At 35.1% G+C, this 21342-nt stretch overlaps 1 protein-coding gene across 3 annotated transcripts; it reads left to right on the top strand.

The window, feature by feature from the left end:
• Positions 1-246: 246 nt before the first annotated feature.
• On the top strand, positions 247-20095 carry LOC141829440 (molybdenum cofactor sulfurase; the record flags this gene model as incomplete). 3 transcript variants are annotated; one of them, XM_074716921.1, is given in 22 exon segments in its annotated part: positions 247-429; positions 509-607; positions 798-856; positions 1510-1670; positions 2507-2670; positions 3443-3569; positions 3787-3889; positions 3979-4024; positions 4138-4176; positions 4274-4430; positions 6406-6506; positions 7294-7391; positions 9871-9948; positions 11439-11540; positions 11941-12034; positions 12639-12749; positions 13298-13362; positions 13904-14055; positions 17612-17844; positions 18907-19052; positions 19354-19464; positions 19610-20095. In XM_074716921.1, coding segments are annotated over 22 exon segments (2499 nt in total). In that variant the 3' UTR covers positions 19751-20095.
• Between the last annotated feature and the right edge of the window lie 1247 nt (positions 20096-21342).

The raw sequence follows: 21342 nt of genomic DNA on the forward strand, positions 1-21342 counted from the left end.
TGATAGTTTAAATACCTACTTCGGCCATTCGTCTCGCATTTTCTCCACTTCCGTCTGTACGGTTCCAAGCCCTCCGAGGGCGTCGCGGATCTAGCTCGCCCTTCCCGTGAACCTCCGCCTTGCCGATCTCCCTCACCCCCTTTGACAGGCCTCAGAGGTGAGCCGGGCGAGGCCTCTCCTCTCCTCCGAGGCGTGTTAGGAAGCGCGAGGCGGTCCGCCGTCATCGAGGCTGGTTCTCTCTCTGAGTTCTTTCGCTCGTACTATTCTACAGCCGATACTATTCAAGTGCACATCGGCGAGTGGCGATTCGCGGAACCATGGAGAGGGGGAAAGAGGCGTTCTTGGAGCGGTTCGGCAAGGATTACGGCTACCCGGATGCTGGGAAGAGCATCGACGACATCAGAGCCTCCGAGTTCAAGCGCTTGGAAGGTCCCGATTCAACTTCTTGCATACCTGGGATGCTAGTTGAAACTCTAAACTAAATCGAATTTCTCTTCGGTTTCTCTAGGGCTTGTTTACTTAGATCACGCCGGAGCTACGTTGTACTCCGAAGCGCAGATGGAAGCCGTCGTCAAGGACCTGACCACCAATGTTTACGGGAACCCTCGTATCCGTTTTTTTATTTTTTGTCTCGTGATTGTCGATGGCTTCTATACTGAACAATCAGTTATTCCATATTTCTTATGTTTTTTGTTCTATTGTTCCTCCATTTCTGCTGGATACCCGATGGTTTACAAATGAATACTTCAATGGTTTGAGTGAAGATAGTTACAATGTCTTCTTTGAGTTCGATTTAGATAGCCAGAGTGATTCAAGCATGGCAACTACAGGCATCATTAGTGCAGCACGACAAAAGGTGTTTCTGTCCACTGGTCATCAATTACTTCCCTATGCTTATGGTGCAAAACAATAACTGAATAAATTCTAGATGACTGTTGTCACAATGTCGAGCCGTGGTATATAGATAATATTATTCTTGTCTTGAAACAATTGTTCTTGTTGTTTCATGGGCGGAAATCATTGCTTACAGTACCTTTAAATTTTGAAGTTGTTTTTTGTGCATCTTGTTGAGCAAGAGATCATGATTCTAGAAGATGGAAATGCCTTGCACTGATCTTTTTTTTTTTTTAAATTTATACTTATCAATTATGAATTTGACTTAAATTCTGTCAGTGTAATGTATTTGCCCTTTTAAAGAATTAGTATGTGAAGCAAGCTCATGCATAACATTTTAATTGATTGGATTCTTCTTTTATGTTTTAATTGTAATTTGAGGCATAATAAGTTATAATTTGCGATACAAATATAGTATAAATCAATATTCTTTACGCATGGCCTTCTCCATTCATATTTTGCCATTAGTTGAACTATGACTATATGTTTCAAGATTGATCCTTTTAATGTCTTGTAACTTTTATGGAAATGACATTCGACAGTGACACCTTGAGCAATCAAATTGTTTCACCTTTTCCTGGTGCAGCTAGTAATCAAATTTCTTATGTTAATCAGGTCCTGGACTATTTTAATGCATCACCAGAGAACTACAAATGCATATTTACTTCTGGGGCTACAGCAGCTTTGAAACTAATTGGGGAATGCTTTCCCTGGTCTAGTGAAAGCTGTTACATGTACACAATGGAAAACCATAATAGTGTCATTGGAATCAGAGAGTATCCTTCTACACCAAATAGTATTTACCACATGATAAAATAATTCTGAGATGAACTCGCCAGTGATACTGAAGAAAATCATCAATACTCTCTTTCTTATTTCCCAGATGCTGTGTGCTAATTGTTGACAGCTTAGTTGAAATAAACTTCAAACTTAAACACAAGGACCCAAGACAACCTTCAGAAACTAAATATCTTAGGCCAAATACAATTAAGATTGAAGATACAAAATATAAGTCGGCTAAAGTAGAAGGAATTTTTTTTTAAGGTATAGTTCAATTGTATTGACGAGTAATTCTCACAAGGTATGGTTCAACATTAGCTGCATTTCTGGTGTAGCTTACAAGAAATACTGACACTACAAGAGCCGTTTAATAAGAAATAATGGAAGTTTAGTGTTTTTCTATTTATTTTTTGCTGGTTTAGTCTCCCTTGGATTTTTTTGCAAATTTGGAGACCAGGTAATCCAACAATTTGCTTGCTAAGTACTGTGCATTTTGTCTCTGCTATCTGATGGTAATGACTATGTTTCAAATAAGATTATTAACGTTGGAATGAGAACCACCATGTAGATTTTAGCAGATACAAACATCAAATTTTGACAAAAATCATGGTTCATATGTTGTTTGATTTAGTGGGTTACTAGGTTACATTTTAGAGATTATGTTATTATATGATATGCTCACTAGGCTGCTCAAAATGTTTAACCCTGAATTATGGGTTGGAGATGTACTGTATCTTTTAAAAACTTAATATGCCTTTATTTCCTGTTGTATTTTCCACTTGCCTACATGCTTTATGTCTTTTTTTTTTTGAGTATCCTTATCGTTTTCCAGATATGCTCTTGATAATGGAGCAACTACTGTTGCTGTTGATGTTGAGAATATCACAAATTTACAGAATGGAACTCACAATTCGACGTTTGTGTTCTCAGAACACACAGTTCAGAGAAGACCTGAAAGTTTATCACTGAAACATGGACAGAATGGCAAGCTTTCAGGTATGTAGGTTTTGAAATCTGATGGTACAATATTCTTTAGGTTCAATACGATTGACATTGGAAAAGCCTCCATGATGGAAATCTGTAATATAACTCTATATTACCAGTTATACTTGGAATTTTGGGAATGTGCTCAATGTAGTATACTTGTTGTGTATACTGTACCTTATATACATTCACGAGAATATCCAAAATATTAATTTGATCAAATGAAGAATAACTACCCATAGGAATTGAAAAAAAGAGAAATATGGAAATTCATTCGTCAAGTCAGTTACAAATTTATTCTGGAATCTTCACCTTTGTTTTTTTAAAGAGAAAAATGGATATTTAAAATTCATTTGCAAATTTCATAAGCATAACATGTTTTGCTTGGGTAATAACGCAATTGGCAGATAGTTTTTATTTGTGTTAAATTTGTGGGTTCCATAATCTTATCTTGTATATCATGTGCTTGTTTGTTAACTAAAATGCCCTCATACAGTATCCAACTGGCCACTGAACATTTGTTTCCTTGATATGGTTTGTGTTAATTTGAAGAAATCTGTGCCTTTCTGTGAATGCTATTCTAGAATTATCTGTTGGTAATGATTCCTAGAAAGATAGGAGTGGTTTCTTTTACATCTTCATCGCCTTTAACCTGCTGCTATAACCGGAAAAAATCATCTGTAGTCTGTACAGCTAATGTGCTAACTAGCCTGTGAGTTATTTTCTCACAATTTGCATCAAATTGATAACTCATGATTCTTTCTTCACATCTTCTGTCACATAGGAAGCACATGCAACCTGTTTGCATTCCCTTCAGAGTGCAATTTCTCAGGTCAGAAATTTTCTCTAGACTTGGTCAATTATGTGAAGGAAGGTGCTGGAGAACCCTTCAAAAGCTCACCAGATCTGTGGTAAAATTTGATTTCATTTCATTTGCTTTTTTGGAAATTAAGGTGACAAGACCAAATATTTCACTCCCAGTAAACCCACCCTAATACTCTCGGTCCTATTAAGAATTTACTAAAAGTTAAAATTTTTCATAAACTATCTGGATTTTGTCAATTGTCATTTTCATTCTTTCCTTCAAGTGGAAAGAATATGAATCAATCAAATTAAATGCTTTTACAGTGGTCATTGGATGGTCTTGATAGATGCTGCCAAAGGATCTGCTACTGAACCACCTGATTTGGCTAGATTTCATGCTGATTTTGTTGTCTGCTCTTTCTATAAGGTAAATAGACACAAATAATTGAATATATTTTATGCTCAATACTGTGACTTTGAGATTTTAATGCGCTCAGTTCATTCTTTCTGTGTTAGATATTTGGATATCCCACAGGGCTTGGAGCACTTATCATTCACTCTGGTATGCATTCTCTCCATAATGGGTAGATTAATAGCAAGCGGTCCTTTAAGTAACTTATGAAAATATTGAAAAAATTGCACTCTTTGATTTGCTAATAAAATTTTGAATTACAGAAACAGCAAGAATTCTTACAAAGAAGTACTTCAGTGGAGGTAGTACAATAATACTTATTTGATAACGGGGATGTTAGTGTCTTCTTTTCTCTACCATACTGTTGTTTTGTTACAAAATCTAGGTATCCTTCTCCAGGCACTGTTTCTGCTTCCATTGCTGATGTTGACTTCATAAAGAGAAGGGAAAACATTGAACAAGTTCTTGAAGATGGTACCTTGTCCTTTTTGGCTTTAACCTCCATCCATCATGGGTTCATGATAATCAATAGATTGACTACTGCTGCTATATTTCGGTAGGTTAACAATGTACGGAAAATTTGATGCTCTTTTTCTTATCAGCGTACTAAAAGTTGATGTTTTCAAATATTTAATCATTTGATGTAATTCCTATAAGGATCGAGGAAAGGAGACAGAAGAACATCTAGCTGATGAATTTCTCATGCTTCTCTCTATCTATATTGAGTCTCCTCCTCTTCCTTATACCACGATACAGGATGAGACTTTGAAACTTGCCCTTGTGCTTGTGAGCAACTAGACTAACCTAGACCAGTTCAACACAACAGCTAAATTGTTGAGATATTCATTTTTGGTTACATACACTACAACTGAGAATAATACTTTCTGCTTTGATACAATGCTAAATTAGATCGTGACCATTTATCTTTAACTTCAGGGTATGAATTTTTGGTTAGTTGCACTTGAAAGACTTGGAACGAGATTTTCTACTATGATACAATGTTAATATAGGTTGGGTGACCATTTTTTTTTATCGCTTAAGATATTTATCAAGTGATTGTTTTTGAGATACAGTTGTGGTTCACACATAGGTAGCCTAGGAGAGAGCTTTTTGACATTTTGAATGACTGGTCTGCCATGGTGCATAGTAGTTGGCGGTGGCATTCAATATCATTATTTTTCTAGGTGGTAGTAGCAGGTGGGGCATACTACTACAGGACCCAAGTTTGGAGTTTGTGTGATATGTTGCTGGTATGATTTAGTGATAAATTCCCTAATCTATTTAAGTTAGGTTCTTGATAGATCAACCAACAATCTTATAATGACAACCTTGTTTGTTGCATGGTGTGAATTGAGGGTTGGGGGTAGGTTCTTCTTCTGGTGGTTGCGAAGTGTTGTGAGATGCCTCCAAATCGTAAGCCCATAAGTTATTGTTTTTAAACTTGCATTGGTTTTGCCGCCTTTTTGCTTGATTGCACAATTTCACATTTTTATGAATGTGTCCATTTGTTTGAACTGTTGCTCATGCTGTTAGGTGCTTGTTTAACCCTATCACTCTAATGCTGTCTGCTCTTTGATTATATTTTGCAGAGAGATTGCCTCTCTCTCTCTCTCATGCTATTTTTGTCTTCTCTGTGATAGCTTCTCCCTACCACATATGTATCCAGTCTTGCTGAAAACTTATATTTTAAGATCTATTGCCATGACAACCTCTTCTCCACATGCTTTCCAGTCCACTTCCCATAACTGTAGAGACAATAAACATCCCTAATCCTATAACTATTTGAAAAACAAAATCTGTATCTTTTGTATCCTTTCAAATAGTGACTTCCACATGTTTATGTTATTTACATTACTTTTTTTAGTTAGTTACATGTTCCATAGTTCTTCATTTTTTGTTACAATTTTGCTTTGTTATCATTAGATCAAAGTTGAAATTGTAAACTACAGATGCTCTTGCGAGAACATGATAATTTGGCGGAAGAAAGGATGTGACATCCTTGTTTAGTTCCTACACATGGAGAATTGTTAGCTAATGAAGGGGGCTTTTGGTTTACCTGAGTGCGCTATTATTAACTTTGGCTTTTGCATTCGATTAGTTCTAATGAGTTAATGCGACAATTCTCTGATTTTGATAATTTGTGCCAATTTGGTATTTGAACGAAATTCTTTCCCTAGGTTTGATAAAGTGTTTAGAAAGACTTTTTGTATGACAGTGGACACCATTTAGCCTCACTCTTTGCTGATCGGAGATGATTCTGGGTCATAAATTAGATTTTGGGGTTTGACTGTGCTTTCAAGCTTTAAGTAAAGATTATGACATAGTTCTGTTTTTTTAATCTTGTTAACTTGATGCTTGTAAACTATGTTTTTGTCTTGATTCTTGTAAACTATGCAAATTAAACAAAGATTCAATCCAGTGGTACTGAGGTTCTATTTGTTTTTGTTCATAATCCAATGGCAGTGACATTTATCTTTCACCTCCTACTACATTTACCCTAATAAAAATTTTCTGGTTGACATCCTTTTCAGACATACAACATCTCTTGCCTCTTATACTAGAGACGTCATGATGGGCCTGAAGCATGCAAATGGAGTGGATGCTTGCAACATCTATGGAAAATATCTCTCAGGTCAGTATGAGTTTTGCAGGAGCCAGTGTTATAATCAAGTAATATGCCCTCTCTCTTCGTTGTCAAGCGAATTTGTTCACTATCTGTTAATTTCCAGAAAACCTGTTTCTTCAAAATCGAGGATTCCTGGTTTATAAACTAGTTCACGCTGCATAATTTGGAGCAGATCAAAACCATGCATGAATTAGGATTCTTTGCACATTTTATTCTAGGACAACGAAGAAAAACACTTGCTGGATTTTTTTAAGAATTTCAACAGAAATGCTGTCTCCATGCTTCCTTTATATATATGTGGATGTTTTACCTTACAATTCAATTTAGATAAATAGTTTTCCTCATATACCTTTTCTTGCAGTTAATTCATTTCTTTTGGGGAGGACATATATGCCCTAGCTAACCTATTATATTGTCCATTGGACCCATTCAGGACTATTTGCTTTTCTTGCTATTTCACTTCAAAGGTCATTCTTAAGGGGAATTCTAAGATAAATTATCTTAGGATAAGAATTACTTCCAATTTTCTTGATGTAATGCATTGTTATCAATGTGCAAATTCCATATTATCATTGTACTTATTTGGTGATGAAAAACTAGTCAACATCAAATGCATGTGTTTGCATGCAACTGTCTTTCTGTATAAGAATGACAATTTTTTTTATGTTAAACCAATATAGTTTGTAGATGAGAGATTCAACAAGGAATGTATTGGATTATTATTCAGTTTTCATATTCATTATTTTACTCTAATACCTCAAGTTTAATTATTTCATTTGACATCTAGACATAGGTCCTACTATTGCATTCAATTTGAGAAGAGCAGATGGCTCCTGGGTTGGATATCGTGAGGTTGAAAAGTTGGCTTCACTTTCAGGAATTCAGTTGCGGGTGAGGAAGAAATTATTGTTTGACATTTTTTCTTTTTCTAGTCTATATATTGACATCCTACTCTGGAGTGTGACACTAACGGTCAGTGAGTTTGCATTCTTAAGTTCACTTTTCATTTTTATGAACAACATGAATAGAATTTACACATTATTAGTAATTTAAAGTAGATGCTGGAAATGAAAAGAGCAAAAAATGTAGTATTCTGCTTCAGATGATATCCATCTCCAAATTTTTGAACCTTTCTATCATTGACATCACTCATCTTCCTTGCGTGTTTGATCATTGGCTAATGAAGCTTCCTGTTAAATCGAGGAGGAGCAAAGCAGTTTAATTTTAATAGATTGACAATTTCTGAATCAAGCCTACAACAGTAGGAAGCTCTGAGGTTCCAATTTATTTCAGTTGCATGTGCCTTTCTTTTCATTGGATTATGACGAAGATAAATAGTAATGTTACAGTCACATAACATTACTTTGGAAGAATTGAACTAAATCCAGATTCATCTAAAATTTTAAGTTTTGCGTTAGACACATGCAAAATATCTTAATTGCACACAAGAGAGGCAAGCTGTCCGTGAGTAATAGCCACTCCTTGATGAACCACTAATAACTAATACGGGTCAGCTAGTCCCATTTAACCTTGTTAAACAAGGAACTCCTTTAGAGTGTAAGAATGCTTGTATTTATCTATCAAGAATGTGGTACGCTAAATGATAATGCATATTCTAGATATTTTAATTATTCTATGAATAAGTATGTTTCAAACAACAATTTATGAGCCATATTCATTGACGATCAAAAGTTTCAGATAATCATGTGATTCTCAATAAGCATAAAAGGGACAATTGAATTGGAAAAACAATGCAAATTCCCGAGAAAGATTCGTATGAGTGAGCCAATACTATAGTAGGTCTGTATCCTAGGATTTCATGCGAGTCAATTTTTATGCCTTTTATTTTCAATCATGCTAGCATGACATTGTTGAAAATAAAGTTTGAAATCTTGAGCCTAGCTGGAGTTTCCATTCCCTGCATGCTTGAGAGATGCTGAGTGTACCAGGTGCCAATGCCACTGAGTGTGCCTATTGGAAGATAACCTATGTATTAAATCATTTCAGCTTGTCGTGGAAGTCTTACAGACCACAAAGGAAGCTGCTGCCATTGCTGGATCTTACATAAAAGTCATTGCCACCACGTTGCTGACCTTGCACCATCTCGCTTGTCGGGGAAGTCTTGCAAACCACAATCGAAGCTGTTGCCATCACTGGATCTCGCACAAAAGTCAGCGCCGACACTTGAAAGCTTCATGGATGTCACGTGCAGTCATTGCCAGTCTCGTGCCACCTTGCGGAATCCTCATGTACCTTAGGGGAAGCCACTAGCTGCATTACCATCGTCGTCACAGAAACTTTGCAAGGAGTTTTATTGCCTTAGGTTGATTGCATGCTGGTTGGTGGGCAAAATGAAATATTGCACCCATTTGACTAAAATAATATGAAATCGCAAACCATGATTCAAATTCTCTCCCAAATATTCTTGTGCATGCTCTGGTGTTACCTTCACAAGGTATCTCAACATTCACTGATCGTGAAACCAAAATTCTTATAAGTGTGCTCATACATATACAAATGTATCACACATGAAATGACTACAAACTAGCTCGATCAAAAGCCCTTCACTGAAAACTTTGCACCTTTCAAACTTTCCACATAAGCTCTTAAATAGTTTACTCAATTATACTACAGGGGTTACATATTGTGTTCTTCTGGTATTTTCTCAAATTTTTTTACTCAACTATGGAACCTTCCTGCGCCAGGCAGTTCATCTTTTTCAGTTTTTGTAGCCTTTCTTTGTGATGCCCTCAAGGCCTCAACTACAAGGATCCTAGTTACTTATTGCTCGACTTATTTTAATGTTACAATTAGGTGCATACAAGCACAACAAAAATTAAGCAACAATAGAGTTTTGTGATGTTCAATGAATTCTTCTCCTCCTGTTATTTTTCTTAAAGTGTTTTCATTGAAGTTGATATCTCCTGAAGGTTGTTTTTTTTAAAGTACTTTCTAAGAGAGAGAGTGGCTTGATTTCAAGTACATTCAAGTCTATTAACTTTGTTTGCATTCTTATCCGCCTTTTGTTAGCTAGTAATTAAGGTCAAGATATAAGGTTTATTGATTAATCCCATTCTGATTTCTGCATATAGATTTCTTCTTATTTCAGTTGACTGGTTTAGGTTTTTATTTTATGTCTTTTTGCAAAAGATTAACAGATCAATCAACAAAGATTACATTCTTCATTTATATTAATAATTATGTCAATATTTTATCTTGGTTGGTCGGTAAAAAATCTGTCATAACCAGGAAAATAAATATATGAATTTATCAGGTTATCTTGTTTGCTTCTTTATTGTGAAATCTACAACGGTCAATTTCATTCTTTCTAACTTTTTTTTTTTTGACTTTTAAAATGGTTTTACTATAGACTGGCTGCTTTTGCAACCCAGGTGCTTGTGCCAAGTATCTTGACTTGTCTCATTTTGATCTGATGGCTAATCTTGAGGTAAATTTCATGTCTCTTATCATTTATTTTGACTTCCCTTCATTTATCTTTCCATCTCTTTATGTAGGGAAAGAGGGAAAGATTTGTAGCTTCTTGTCATGATAATTTCATTTATCTACAAATGAAAATGATTAACATGGTGTCATAGATTAGCAAATGATTTTATTGGAAGAGTAATTTGTCCTATGAGTATTTATTTAATGTTTCATTCATAGTTTAAACTATCCTGTTTCGGTTGGAAAGAGGCACAGCTTATATTTCCACCTGTAGAGCAAATTAGAACAGGGTTGGCACGAGCAAAAACCATGTGCTTCTCTCATGCCCACTGAAACTAGATGAAATGAATTACTGGTTGAGATGAGTCAGTCACATGAAAAAAATAGAGAGAAAACTAATGTGGTTCTTGAGTATCTCCATAAGAAGCAAGAAGCAGAAGGTGTATCTGATGGGCGAAGGGCAGCTGCTTTCCAATGAAGAACTGAGGGCATGCATTTGCAGTAGCTGCAGAATGGAGGATCCTTTTGCTCCTGTGATGATCTGAATCATAGTAAAGGAGATGCAAGGGATGAGCCTGTGGAGAGGACATGAAGGGAGGTAGAATATAGAGGAGTATAGGATCTGGAGATTAGGGAAGCATTGGAAAAAAGTGGGGCTCACATCCCCTAATCTGATCCTTATTATAGTTTAATTGATCAAACTTGTAACTTAACCCAGTTCAATTGATAGCAAAATCCTAATACATAATTGATGATTAGTCTGATGTTTAAAATATCAGTTATGTGACATAAATCAAGGATCAAGACTCAAGGGACATTTTCTGAAGATAGACTGCTGGGTAATGACTTGATGGTTGTCAGGCTCAAGGATATTTGATAGTCACAATATCAAGTTATTGTAAGAGCAAGAAATCACATTTGATTTAGATGTTATCTTGACAATACTAATGACAATGTTGAATGGATGGGTCACAAACCTAAAACCTTTTTAAGGTTGTGACAACATTCATAGTAAATGTAAAGTGTGATAGATTAGTAATAATAAGTATTAAATATATTAGAACAGTATTAGGCTAATTGGAGATGCATATGCTGCACTACCATGAACTTATCTTGACAATACTAATGACAATGTTGAATGGATGGGTCACAAACCTAAAACCTTTTAAGGTTGTGACAACATTCATAGTAAATGTAAAGTGTGATAGATTAGTAATAATAAGTATTAAATATATTAGAACAGTATTAGGCTAATTGGAGATGCATATGCTGCACTACCATGAACTTATAAAGTGCAAGACTTGGTTCTATGGTCATTGTTCAGTTGCATGAACATCAGCTAATAAATATGCAACATTTAAAGGGGCATATCATATGTTCTTGTGGCATATCACAAAGAAGAGCATGTTTATGATACAACATTTTGATAAACATTTTCACTTTTTGTTATGTAAGTACATGGTTTTTGATTGGTTATTGATCTGTTTTTGTCAGGCAGGACATGTTTGCTGGGATGACAATGATATCTTGCATGGAAAACCAACTGGAGCTGTCAGGATATCCTTTGGTTATATGTCAACATATGAAGACGCAGAAGTACTTTATAGCACCCGTGTATCTATTATTATGCTTAGTCATGCTTAACTTCTTATCTTAAACTTATAGGATAGACATTGATCTGATCTAAATGTGAGGCACTGTATAGCCCCTCAAAATTTGAGTTTTAACTCTCTTTCATTATACATATAATGTTGGGGGTAAGTTTATAATGAAACACCAGATACAAAAGATAACTATGTTAATTTTTCACAGTTTATTGTTTGCAGTATATACATGATAATACATCAAACTAATGATTTTCCTCAATGTGTTGTTGTACATAACGTAGAAATTTTTATAAAGTGTAGTAACTCAAATATTTTTGGAAATCGATTATTTAATTTTTGTTCCTTTTGGAATACTATATGTTGTTAACTTCTACCGCTTCTTGTTGCAGAATTTCCTAAGATTTTTAGACAAATCTTTTGTGAGCAAGTCTGATTCATCTGCAGACATAGTTGCATTAAGAATGGAGAGTGACCCACTTTCAGGTATAAGTTGCCTCTTTGTCTGCCTTCAAACATTTGTATTGAGTTGGAGAAACAATTCCATGGATCAATTTCTTCCTCTCTATTTTTTCCTTGGAAAATAAATGAGTTTTGGAACAAGAATGGTGATGCCGGGGCATGTCTACAGAAATCATTACTAGTAGCTTGCAACCAATTATATACATTGGTCCTAACTGGTCGACAAAATAGTGTTAGGTGAAATTTTGAATAAGAGACTTGATCTGATTGTTGAGCACTGATATATCCTTCAGGGTTCAATAACTTAGATGGAAGATATAAGGGAGAGGAGCCAAAGTGATAAAAAAATGTACATAAACGATGGAGTTATTTATCGAATTTTGTAACCCTTTCCCTCCTTTCTCTTATATCTTCCATCCAAGTAATCAAATCCTGAAGGATGTGGCTTTCAAATGTGAAGTTATAATAATTGAAATTCTATGAAACATAGGCTGTGATAATGAGTGATTATTCAGATCCTTCAATTCGCTGATTTAGAAGTATGAAAATAATTTTGCTTATCTTTTTTTGTTTGTATAATGCCACCATATTCTTTTTAATTAGTTGAATTTTTGTTTACATGTTGCAGATCTTGGTTCCAAGCAGCTTGTACATGGAATTCAGTTGAAGTCCATCACAGTTTACCCTGTAAAATCTTGTGCAGGATTTACGGTCCATAAATGGCCTTTAAGCAACATAGGTAGTACCTTATTTGAGCAACATAGGTAGTAGTAGTAGTACCTTATTCTCTTGTAGCTATCTTTGTTTTTGGGACACATTTGGCATTTAATTCCTTCTCATACATAAATATGCTAAATATGAAACTTTTGTGAATTTGATGCTTCATAAGAGGAACCATCTAATATGATCTTGGCTAACAAAAATCAAAAGTGAAAAAGGTCTAATAATCTATTTTTTGCCTTGTAGTATCAGATGGTAAAGGTTACGAAGGTATGGCAAATCATTATTTTATTTTATTATTTTTTCTTTTGATAAAATAATAACTCAAAGCTGCTACTTGTTTGGTCTAATATGACTTTGTTCATGTGAGTTGTGGCTAGTTTTGAGCCAACGAAATGTTGTCATAAGTATAAGCCACATTGAATTGAATTGGCAGGGCAATTTTTAATATAAATCTATGAAAACCATGGATTGAAATCTTGTTTGGGGTTACGCTGCACAATTGAGATTTACCATTTCGTATCATATGCTCTTTTTGCTGTTGATATCATATGCTCTTTTTGCTAGGTTTAAAATATGATCGGGAATGGCTTCTCAAAGGACCAACTGGAGAAATAATTACTCAGAAGAAGGTCCTTTTGCAGCTTTCATATGAATTTTTTGACTACCAGTATGAATTCCTGATTGTAGTTTCACCTTTTTTTCCTCACTTATTTCTTTCCAATAATTGATGACGTGAAATGGTTTTTTATGATTCAAGCTTCTTTACAAGCAGTGTGCCATATCAGCCATTAATGCTACTTGACTAAACTACCTTGGAGCACTTTTCTTAAATATAATGCTGATATGTGTCAAGCAATTTTGACTTTGTCTCATGTGTAACCAAGTAGATCTTGCTTTAATATTATACTCAATAAGCAGTATGCTACTCTAGGCAACAACCAAAATATAAGTGTTGTAATTTGCTGAAGTTATTGAAACACTGCCAATTTGCTGATGTGTGTTTTATGATTTTGATTTTGATTTTGAGAGGCTAATTGGTAAACTAAGAAAGGGAAAATCTGTATCCTTGTGAATGAGACTGTGTATAAACCTGAAATAGCAATTGCAATTCGTTTCCATACCACACAGTCCTCTTGTATAAACATGAAATACTGACATTTGCAATTGCAGGCTCCTGAGATGTGTAATATTCAAACATTTATTGATTTGGAGAAAGGAGTACTCATTTTAGAATCACCACGTTGCAAGGAAAGATTGCAAGTTTCCATTCTTAAAGATTCACAATGTGATGGTGTGATGGAAATGAATGTTTTTAATCAAAGGTATGTGCTATTTTTCCTCATGGCTTTTCTGAATAAAAATGTAAAATGACCTAGGATATTTTATCATTTTAAGAGTAATAAAATGATTCAGATACAAGAGTGAAATGAAAAATAAAAATAAATGGAGAATATAAGATAATTGTTGTTTGAATTTATGCCTGATGGAGCTGCTTTCAGTCTATCATATCAGTATAGTGATACTGAAAGGAATGTAATAGGGAGCTTGTTAGAGAAGTCGCATTTTGGATCCCCTCAAAAGTGAGTTTGTTGTGAGATTTTCCCCAGTGTTATAGTTAATAGAGTTATTTGTGTTGTGGGATTAGTTCACATTAGTATTTCAAATGTTTCATTAGTCATGCAATATAATACTCTTCCCTCCAATATGGGATCAAAGCCACCATTCTAGCCACCATTTTTGAGCGTTAGAAAATCAAGAGTATCCATAGGAAGTGATCACCAATTTTAATGTGAACCAGAGGCCCCTCCTCACATCCATGCCTTCTTTCTCTCTCAGGCTTAGTTTTTTTGAAGTGCTTGTGGCATTCTCAATATAGCCTCTGTTAATTTTTTCCTCTAGTAGAGGTGCCACAGAAAAGAAGAGGCAGTGTAGGCGTAGATTTGTGTCTACTGGTCTTGTGGGTTTTCAATAAGGGATGAAAGCTTTTTCTGGTCCATCCTCTGTGACCCAATTCTTTCTCTCTGATCACCTCCATTTGAGGACAAAGCACTCAATGGTGCCTGTGAGAGTGGAGGCATTGGTGACAAATATCTTAGTTTAAGAAGTGCAGTGGATGCAGAGTTGAATTGCTTGTTCAATGATGTTAAAGAAGCCTGCTTGTAAACCTGCTTCTTTTTTCTAGATAGAAATTTTCCTTGCCTCCCTTGTGCAACACCACTAAATGACTCAGAATGTGTTCTCCAGGTGCATGATGAGTGAGACTTCTCTTTCATCCACGCTTCATTGCCAGGCACATGATGATCATGAATCATTAGATTATTTGCATTGTAGACGATTGCTTGATTGTCATAATGCAGCTTCATTAATTTCGTGTTGATAAAACTAAAATTATTAGGACTTGATCCACAATATCTCACAAGCTATATACAATATCGACTTATATTTAGCTCCAAACTTGATCATGCCACAGTGCTTTTCTTTCTTTTCCATGTAATCAAGTCCATGACATATGTATAAATTCTTGAAGTGGACTTTTTGTCAATGATAGACCTTGCATAATCATTATTAGAAAACATATCCATATTTAGATGTCTGTACATTGTATTGGAGTAGATTTGTCTCTTTTCTAATAGCCTGAGCTTTTGAGATAAGTGCTTAGCCACTGAACTTTAACGATGACAATTTGTTAGGATATGAGAATGCTAGGTGGGGGGAGGGGGGGTGGACCTAAAAAATAAAAAATTTCTCTCACAAATACAAAGATAAGTGCAACAGATATATAAATAATAATAAAAAACACAAACACTAACAAGAGTGGGTTATGTGGCTCAGATCTCAGGTCCTACTTTGCGACCTAGTGATCGTGTATCAAATTTGAAATTCTACTATGAAAGAAATTCCTTTGAGAGAGATGGAGAAACCTCATGTAGAAAAGGTTCTTGCAAATATGAAATGAAAACACTCAAAGACGTGAGCACCAGGAGCCTTTAAATTAGCATAGAGAAGTGATTGTTTATTGTATATGAGTTGTATATTCGAGGTTCCTTGCACCCCTATTTATAGTAACAAAGGTGCATTCAAACAAGGATAAGATAGCTCATTTAGATAGCTTTTGACTAGAATCAATTGATTCAACTATTCAATAGTCGGCCGAAATCTTAATAAGATAACCTTACAGGTTTAAGCTAGTATTCAGTTGACTAAGTCTTCATCCAATCGACTTATAACATTGCTAGTTGATTCAATATGCCTCCAACTCAATTGGATATGTTCAGAAGCTTACCCGTCAATCACTTCTATCTTTAGTTGACTTCACGAAAATCCAATTGACTTCACGAGAGTCTTTTATTTAATCCCACATTAGGAATTGAGATGGATGGGGATGATAGATGTGATCAAATATGATGGCAAGTTGTATGGATGGCAATGATAGATGTGATTAAATATGATGGCAAGTTGTTTGCCACTTCACCACGTGCAGGTCACATGCAACAATTGAGTTCATAATTTTGTACATGAAAATGTTTAAAATTTTTTGCTAAGTATTTCAAAAAATTGCTTAATGGTTCATAATTATATTTTTATTGAATATCATTAAAAAAAATTTAATTGGGCTAGTTTCACAGCAAGCCGAATGATGTGTCTTGCCTTAATTTGTGTCAGTCTTAGCGTGGCATAAGCACTAACACAATTCTCTCGGGCTCATGTTGGGCAAGGCAAAGCCTTTTTCTGGGTCCCCAACAGGACCCATTTAGAAATGTGTTAGGCCAGGCACGATAAAAAAATGCCGAGCTGCTCAACCAGGCACGTTTTGTTGGTGCCACTATAGTATGTAACATCATCTATGAGATAAATGATAAGCATAAGATACTAATCATATTCAAAAATATTCTTCTAAATAGGAGTTAAAGGGAATCATATATAGTTGAAGATTCTGTGGAAAAAATGATTTATTACAGTAGATGGCAATCTTTTAAATGTCTAATTAAATTCAAATATATTCTATCTAATCAAATTTGTTGACACCGAGATCCTAGCATCTGATTGTAGGTTCATATGCCCCTAATTGAGTTTAGATCTTGCCTGGGATCAGGGATGTATATTGTTTATGGATTGTTAAGAGTGTAAAAGATCCTTAGGTCTGAATTGTAATTTTTACTACCATAGTTATTGGTATTGTAGGTTTAGTCCCACGTTAGGATTTTAGATTTATGGTTGCCATTCATCTTATATATACTTTTGTAATTGTCCCTTTACAAGATATACAATACAGTATCCTCTTTCCTCAAACTTAGCATGCCTTTTCTAGCTGTTCTTTTTTTTTGGAAATCAGCAAAGCTTCTTGAAAGATCTGGAAGCATTGGTTTCTTGTTTGAATGTGTATTTTATACTTCAAAATCCCAAAGATGTCAAGGGCACTGGGAAGGTTAGATATATTGTACTTTGTTCCGGATGCTGGGGCAATTTCTCATGGGCTGGGAACATTCAATATAATATCCTTTTAGAAATTTAAACTTATTTTTAAACTTGTGCAATTGTCTTCCAGGACAGTTTTGCCTTGTGATGAACAATGGCTAAGAAAGGTGTATATATGCATAAATTTTTCTCCACATTAGCATGTTAATCGTTTGAGTTACTTGGACTTAGCCATGGGCATAGTCAATGAGCATATGTCTAGGAAATCAGTTCAGGTGGACATAAGTATCACTTTCTTTGACAGTGGTGGGGGATAACAAAGTTAATCTGGTTTCATATATATGCTAATGAATTCTGTGAACTCAAGTGCATGCTGACATTTATTTATTTATGCATAATTTTTAAATTCTTCTGCAGTAACTTGTAGTAATATCGCCTTGAAAATTTTTTGTTTGGTCATAGATACAAGGTGCAGTCATATAATAATGAAGTGAATAGATGGTTTGCTGAAGCCATTGCTTGGCCTTGTACTTTTGTGAGATGTTCAAGTTCTGAGTTCCAATCTTGTAACAATACTCGAGGCAGAGGAAAAACATGCAGAGATACATGGGGGAAGTTGAACTTTGTAAATGAAGCACAGCTATTACTAGTATCAGAGGAGAGTGTCTGTGACCTGAACAGCCGGTTAAACTCCAGTATGCTTCTGTGATTATCTACTTAGCTGTGAATTTGTTTTATGCTTTTCAATAATTAAATATATTACATAGGATAATCATTAATCACTCCAATTATTTCCCACCTTTCTCCATCAATTAGTATGGTGTATAAATTCCATGTGCTTTAGAATCTTTTGATGGTTCATTATGCCAAGACATGTAAGATTTTAAGTATTACCCAAGGGTTCATCCTTGACTATGCTAACAATAGCCAGTTGATCAATCTTTCTCATATCATCGTTGACATTGCCAACAATATCCAGTCTATCAATCTTCCTCATATCAGATTCTCTACATGTTGACGTAGACAATCTGTTAAGCTATGCTTACCTGGGAAGAAGGGGAAGAGGGTGAAGGTTGCCAAGGAAAAGGGAAGACAAGAATTGAATTTATTATTTTCTATGAAGGAACAAGGAATAGGAAGAGGAGGAAAGGAAAGACGAGCCTTCTTTGATCCAAATTGATCCATCTACAAGTGGTGCACAAGGAGAGAGTAGCTTGGTTTACAGAAGATAAATAGTTGAACTTGCCAACCCATTATCCATTTTCACAAGACTTGCCATCAGTGTATCTTCATCTTTGCTGTCAGTTCTCCCCATCTTCACATGCACAGCAATTTTTTCATCTTCATTTTCGCTGCACCCTTTCTCAAGCTCAGTCGTTGAAACTCCATCCCACTTTCTCCTCCTCGTGTCCCTTTTTTTCTCTCTTGTTTCCCTTCCTAAACATAGTCTCAACATTAACTTTCATATAACTTATTAACTTGAATAAGATCTGATAATTGCTATTTGAAAGTAGAGTGATATATGCAGGAGCTTTTACTTGGTCACACATAGGAAATGATCAAACTACTAACTTATTCAGATAATGCATCTTTTTATTGTGATGACCTAAGATTTATAAATATGTTATTTAATTTGTGAATGTTTACAGGGTAAATTTCCTTCTGTTAATGCCTATTACTTTGGTGAAAAACCAGCAGGCTTAAGTTACCCTTACATTCTATAGAGAGATAACCATGAATCCATATTATGTTATCAGCAGAGATTTTGGTAGATAGTGCTCAATCTGCACAGACTGTGCCTATCAATGCAATGAGATTTCGACCAAACCTTGTTATTTCAAGAGCAGAGCCATATGCAGAAGATACCTGGAGAAGCCTTTATATTGGAAAAGCTCAATTCAGTGTAAGTCTGTACAAATTATGGATGTAGTATGTATTATATAGCAATTGTTACAGCGTAGAGGTGGCAGGCTGAACTTAGTGGATAGTTTATAAAAAAGAAGATGGCCAGGTCAATTAGAATAAGAATTAGCAATTTCATGTTCCTTACCCAATCAGAATCGAGTTAAGACAATCTGATTATCATACAATTAGTTGTATAATGTTTTTACATCTTCTCATATGGTTGTAGCTGCTGTAGTAGAATATTGTAGACCTATAATTTCCCTTCTTGCCATTCATCAATCTGGTCTGTTCTTGTGCAGTCTTTAGGTGGTTGCAGTCGTTGTCAGATGATTAATATTGACCAGCAGTCTGGACAGTTGCACAGGTCAAAAGAACCTTTGGCAACTCTAGCATCATACAGACGGGTGCAGGTCAGTCGTGCTACTATGCTACTCCACATGCTGGTGGTATTATCGATATCTAATAATGCCAACCATTCTTATTCCATTTGAGAACTTATTCCATTTGAGAACTTTTTTTTTTGTGTGTTCAACATACTAATTCTCATTGAAACAGGGTAAGATACTATTTGGCATCCTTCTAAGGTATGAAGCCAAAGATTCTGATGGAGAACAAAATAGTGGTGCAGAAACATGGCTTGAGGTGGGGCAAGAGGTGTATGCATCCAACGAGCAAATGAGGGAAGATACCTCTTAAGATACTTACTGGTGTTGAACAGTAGATGTTGTTCGATTAATAGTAAAATTTACTTGTAAAAGAGGAAATTGCTGACAGGTCCCATGGAGTGAGTGGGCAACAAGAAAAATGATTTTAAAAAGTTCCATCAATAGTATACAGGTTTAATAAATATATACTAATTGCTCCCAGTTGTAGGAAGCAATCTTGTAACCCTTGTAAAACATAATTATAGTCTTAAAGAAATCTTAAGTTATCAATGAAATCACAAAATATATTTGTTCTTTGCCTTGGAAAATTTAGTTTATATGTACCCACGGATCCCTACTTCTGAATACAAGGAATTCTGAGTCGTTAACATTTCCTTATTGTGATTGTGTGACCTACTAGGTGTTGATTTGTGATCAACAAATCTCTGGCTGTCTTGACCAGCAGGAACTTGGCAAGCCACATTACTTTTATGTGAAGGTAAGCTTGTTGAGTTACTGGTAGTTCTGTTTGTTAGTTCACATAATACTTTTGAGTACCTGTCTCGTATTTGGTTCAGTATTTAAATCTGATTTAAAGATATTCATATGTGATCAGATGTATTGCAATTACAATCTTGTAAACTTTAGATGTTTTTATATTATGAGATTTAGTATAATGTTCAAAACTTGCACCTTGAGAAATAGGTAAATCCTGACATGGTCTTGTAACCACCAGGCTGAACTAGAAATTTTTTTCAAGAAGCTGATAATAGTTCATATTTCTCATCAGAAATGAGAAGTAATTGTTTGTCACATGAGCTCGTGCTGAGCAGGGAAGACGTCCGATGAGTCATGCCAAGTATGACCCATTTCAAGTTGTGTCGAGCCAAGCACAATAAGGAAAAAAATTCATATTTAAAATGCTCATGTTGAGCATAAGGTTCAAGTAGTGTGGCAGTAGGTGATTATTTCATCCTACATCAAATGAAGAAATCTTCACATATGTTACTGATCCCATAAAAGATCTTAGTGAAAATTTTCATCTACAAAATCCTTCTGAGTTGGTTACACATCATTATCATCATAATAAGCAAGTAAACAATGCTAGTCAATTAGATCAATCCTGAAGGCAAGTTCAACCCTGAAGGCAAGTTGCTGCATAACAATAAGTGGCAGAATGCTCAACATTAAGAGAAAAAGAATCTTTCAACAAGAAAATTAGAAATATAGAACAAAGTGCTTTTATGTATGTCAAGGAAACATGGAACAACCTACTGTTGGAATCATCAATCACAAAATTATCTGCCACTAAATTCTTAGACAGAATAAAAATAGCATTAAGATTTAGGCAAAAAGGAAAGACAATGGTGCTTTCAAGTCTGTAACATCTAAACCTATATATTAGACTAATGCTAGCTAGATAAGTTTCGCACAAGTTCTAGTTTACAAAGTTTGCTAAAACGAGTGTTGCTATAATGTGTTGTAAATAACTAATCAATCTTTCAACATACAATTGTAAAGATTCCTTGGCTGATCCAAGATGGAAAATTTCTAGGTAACTGATGATATGATAAATCTCTGCAACGAAACAAAGTGGCATACTTCAACAAGATCATGTAAAAGAATGGAACTCCAATCAATAGT

This window comes from Curcuma longa, chromosome 1 (assembly GCF_044706935.1).
Source record: "Curcuma longa cultivar G26 ecotype Majalengka, Jawa Barat chromosome 1, ITB_CL_G26_1.1, whole genome shotgun sequence".
Taxonomy (NCBI): domain Eukaryota; kingdom Viridiplantae; phylum Streptophyta; class Magnoliopsida; order Zingiberales; family Zingiberaceae; genus Curcuma; species Curcuma longa.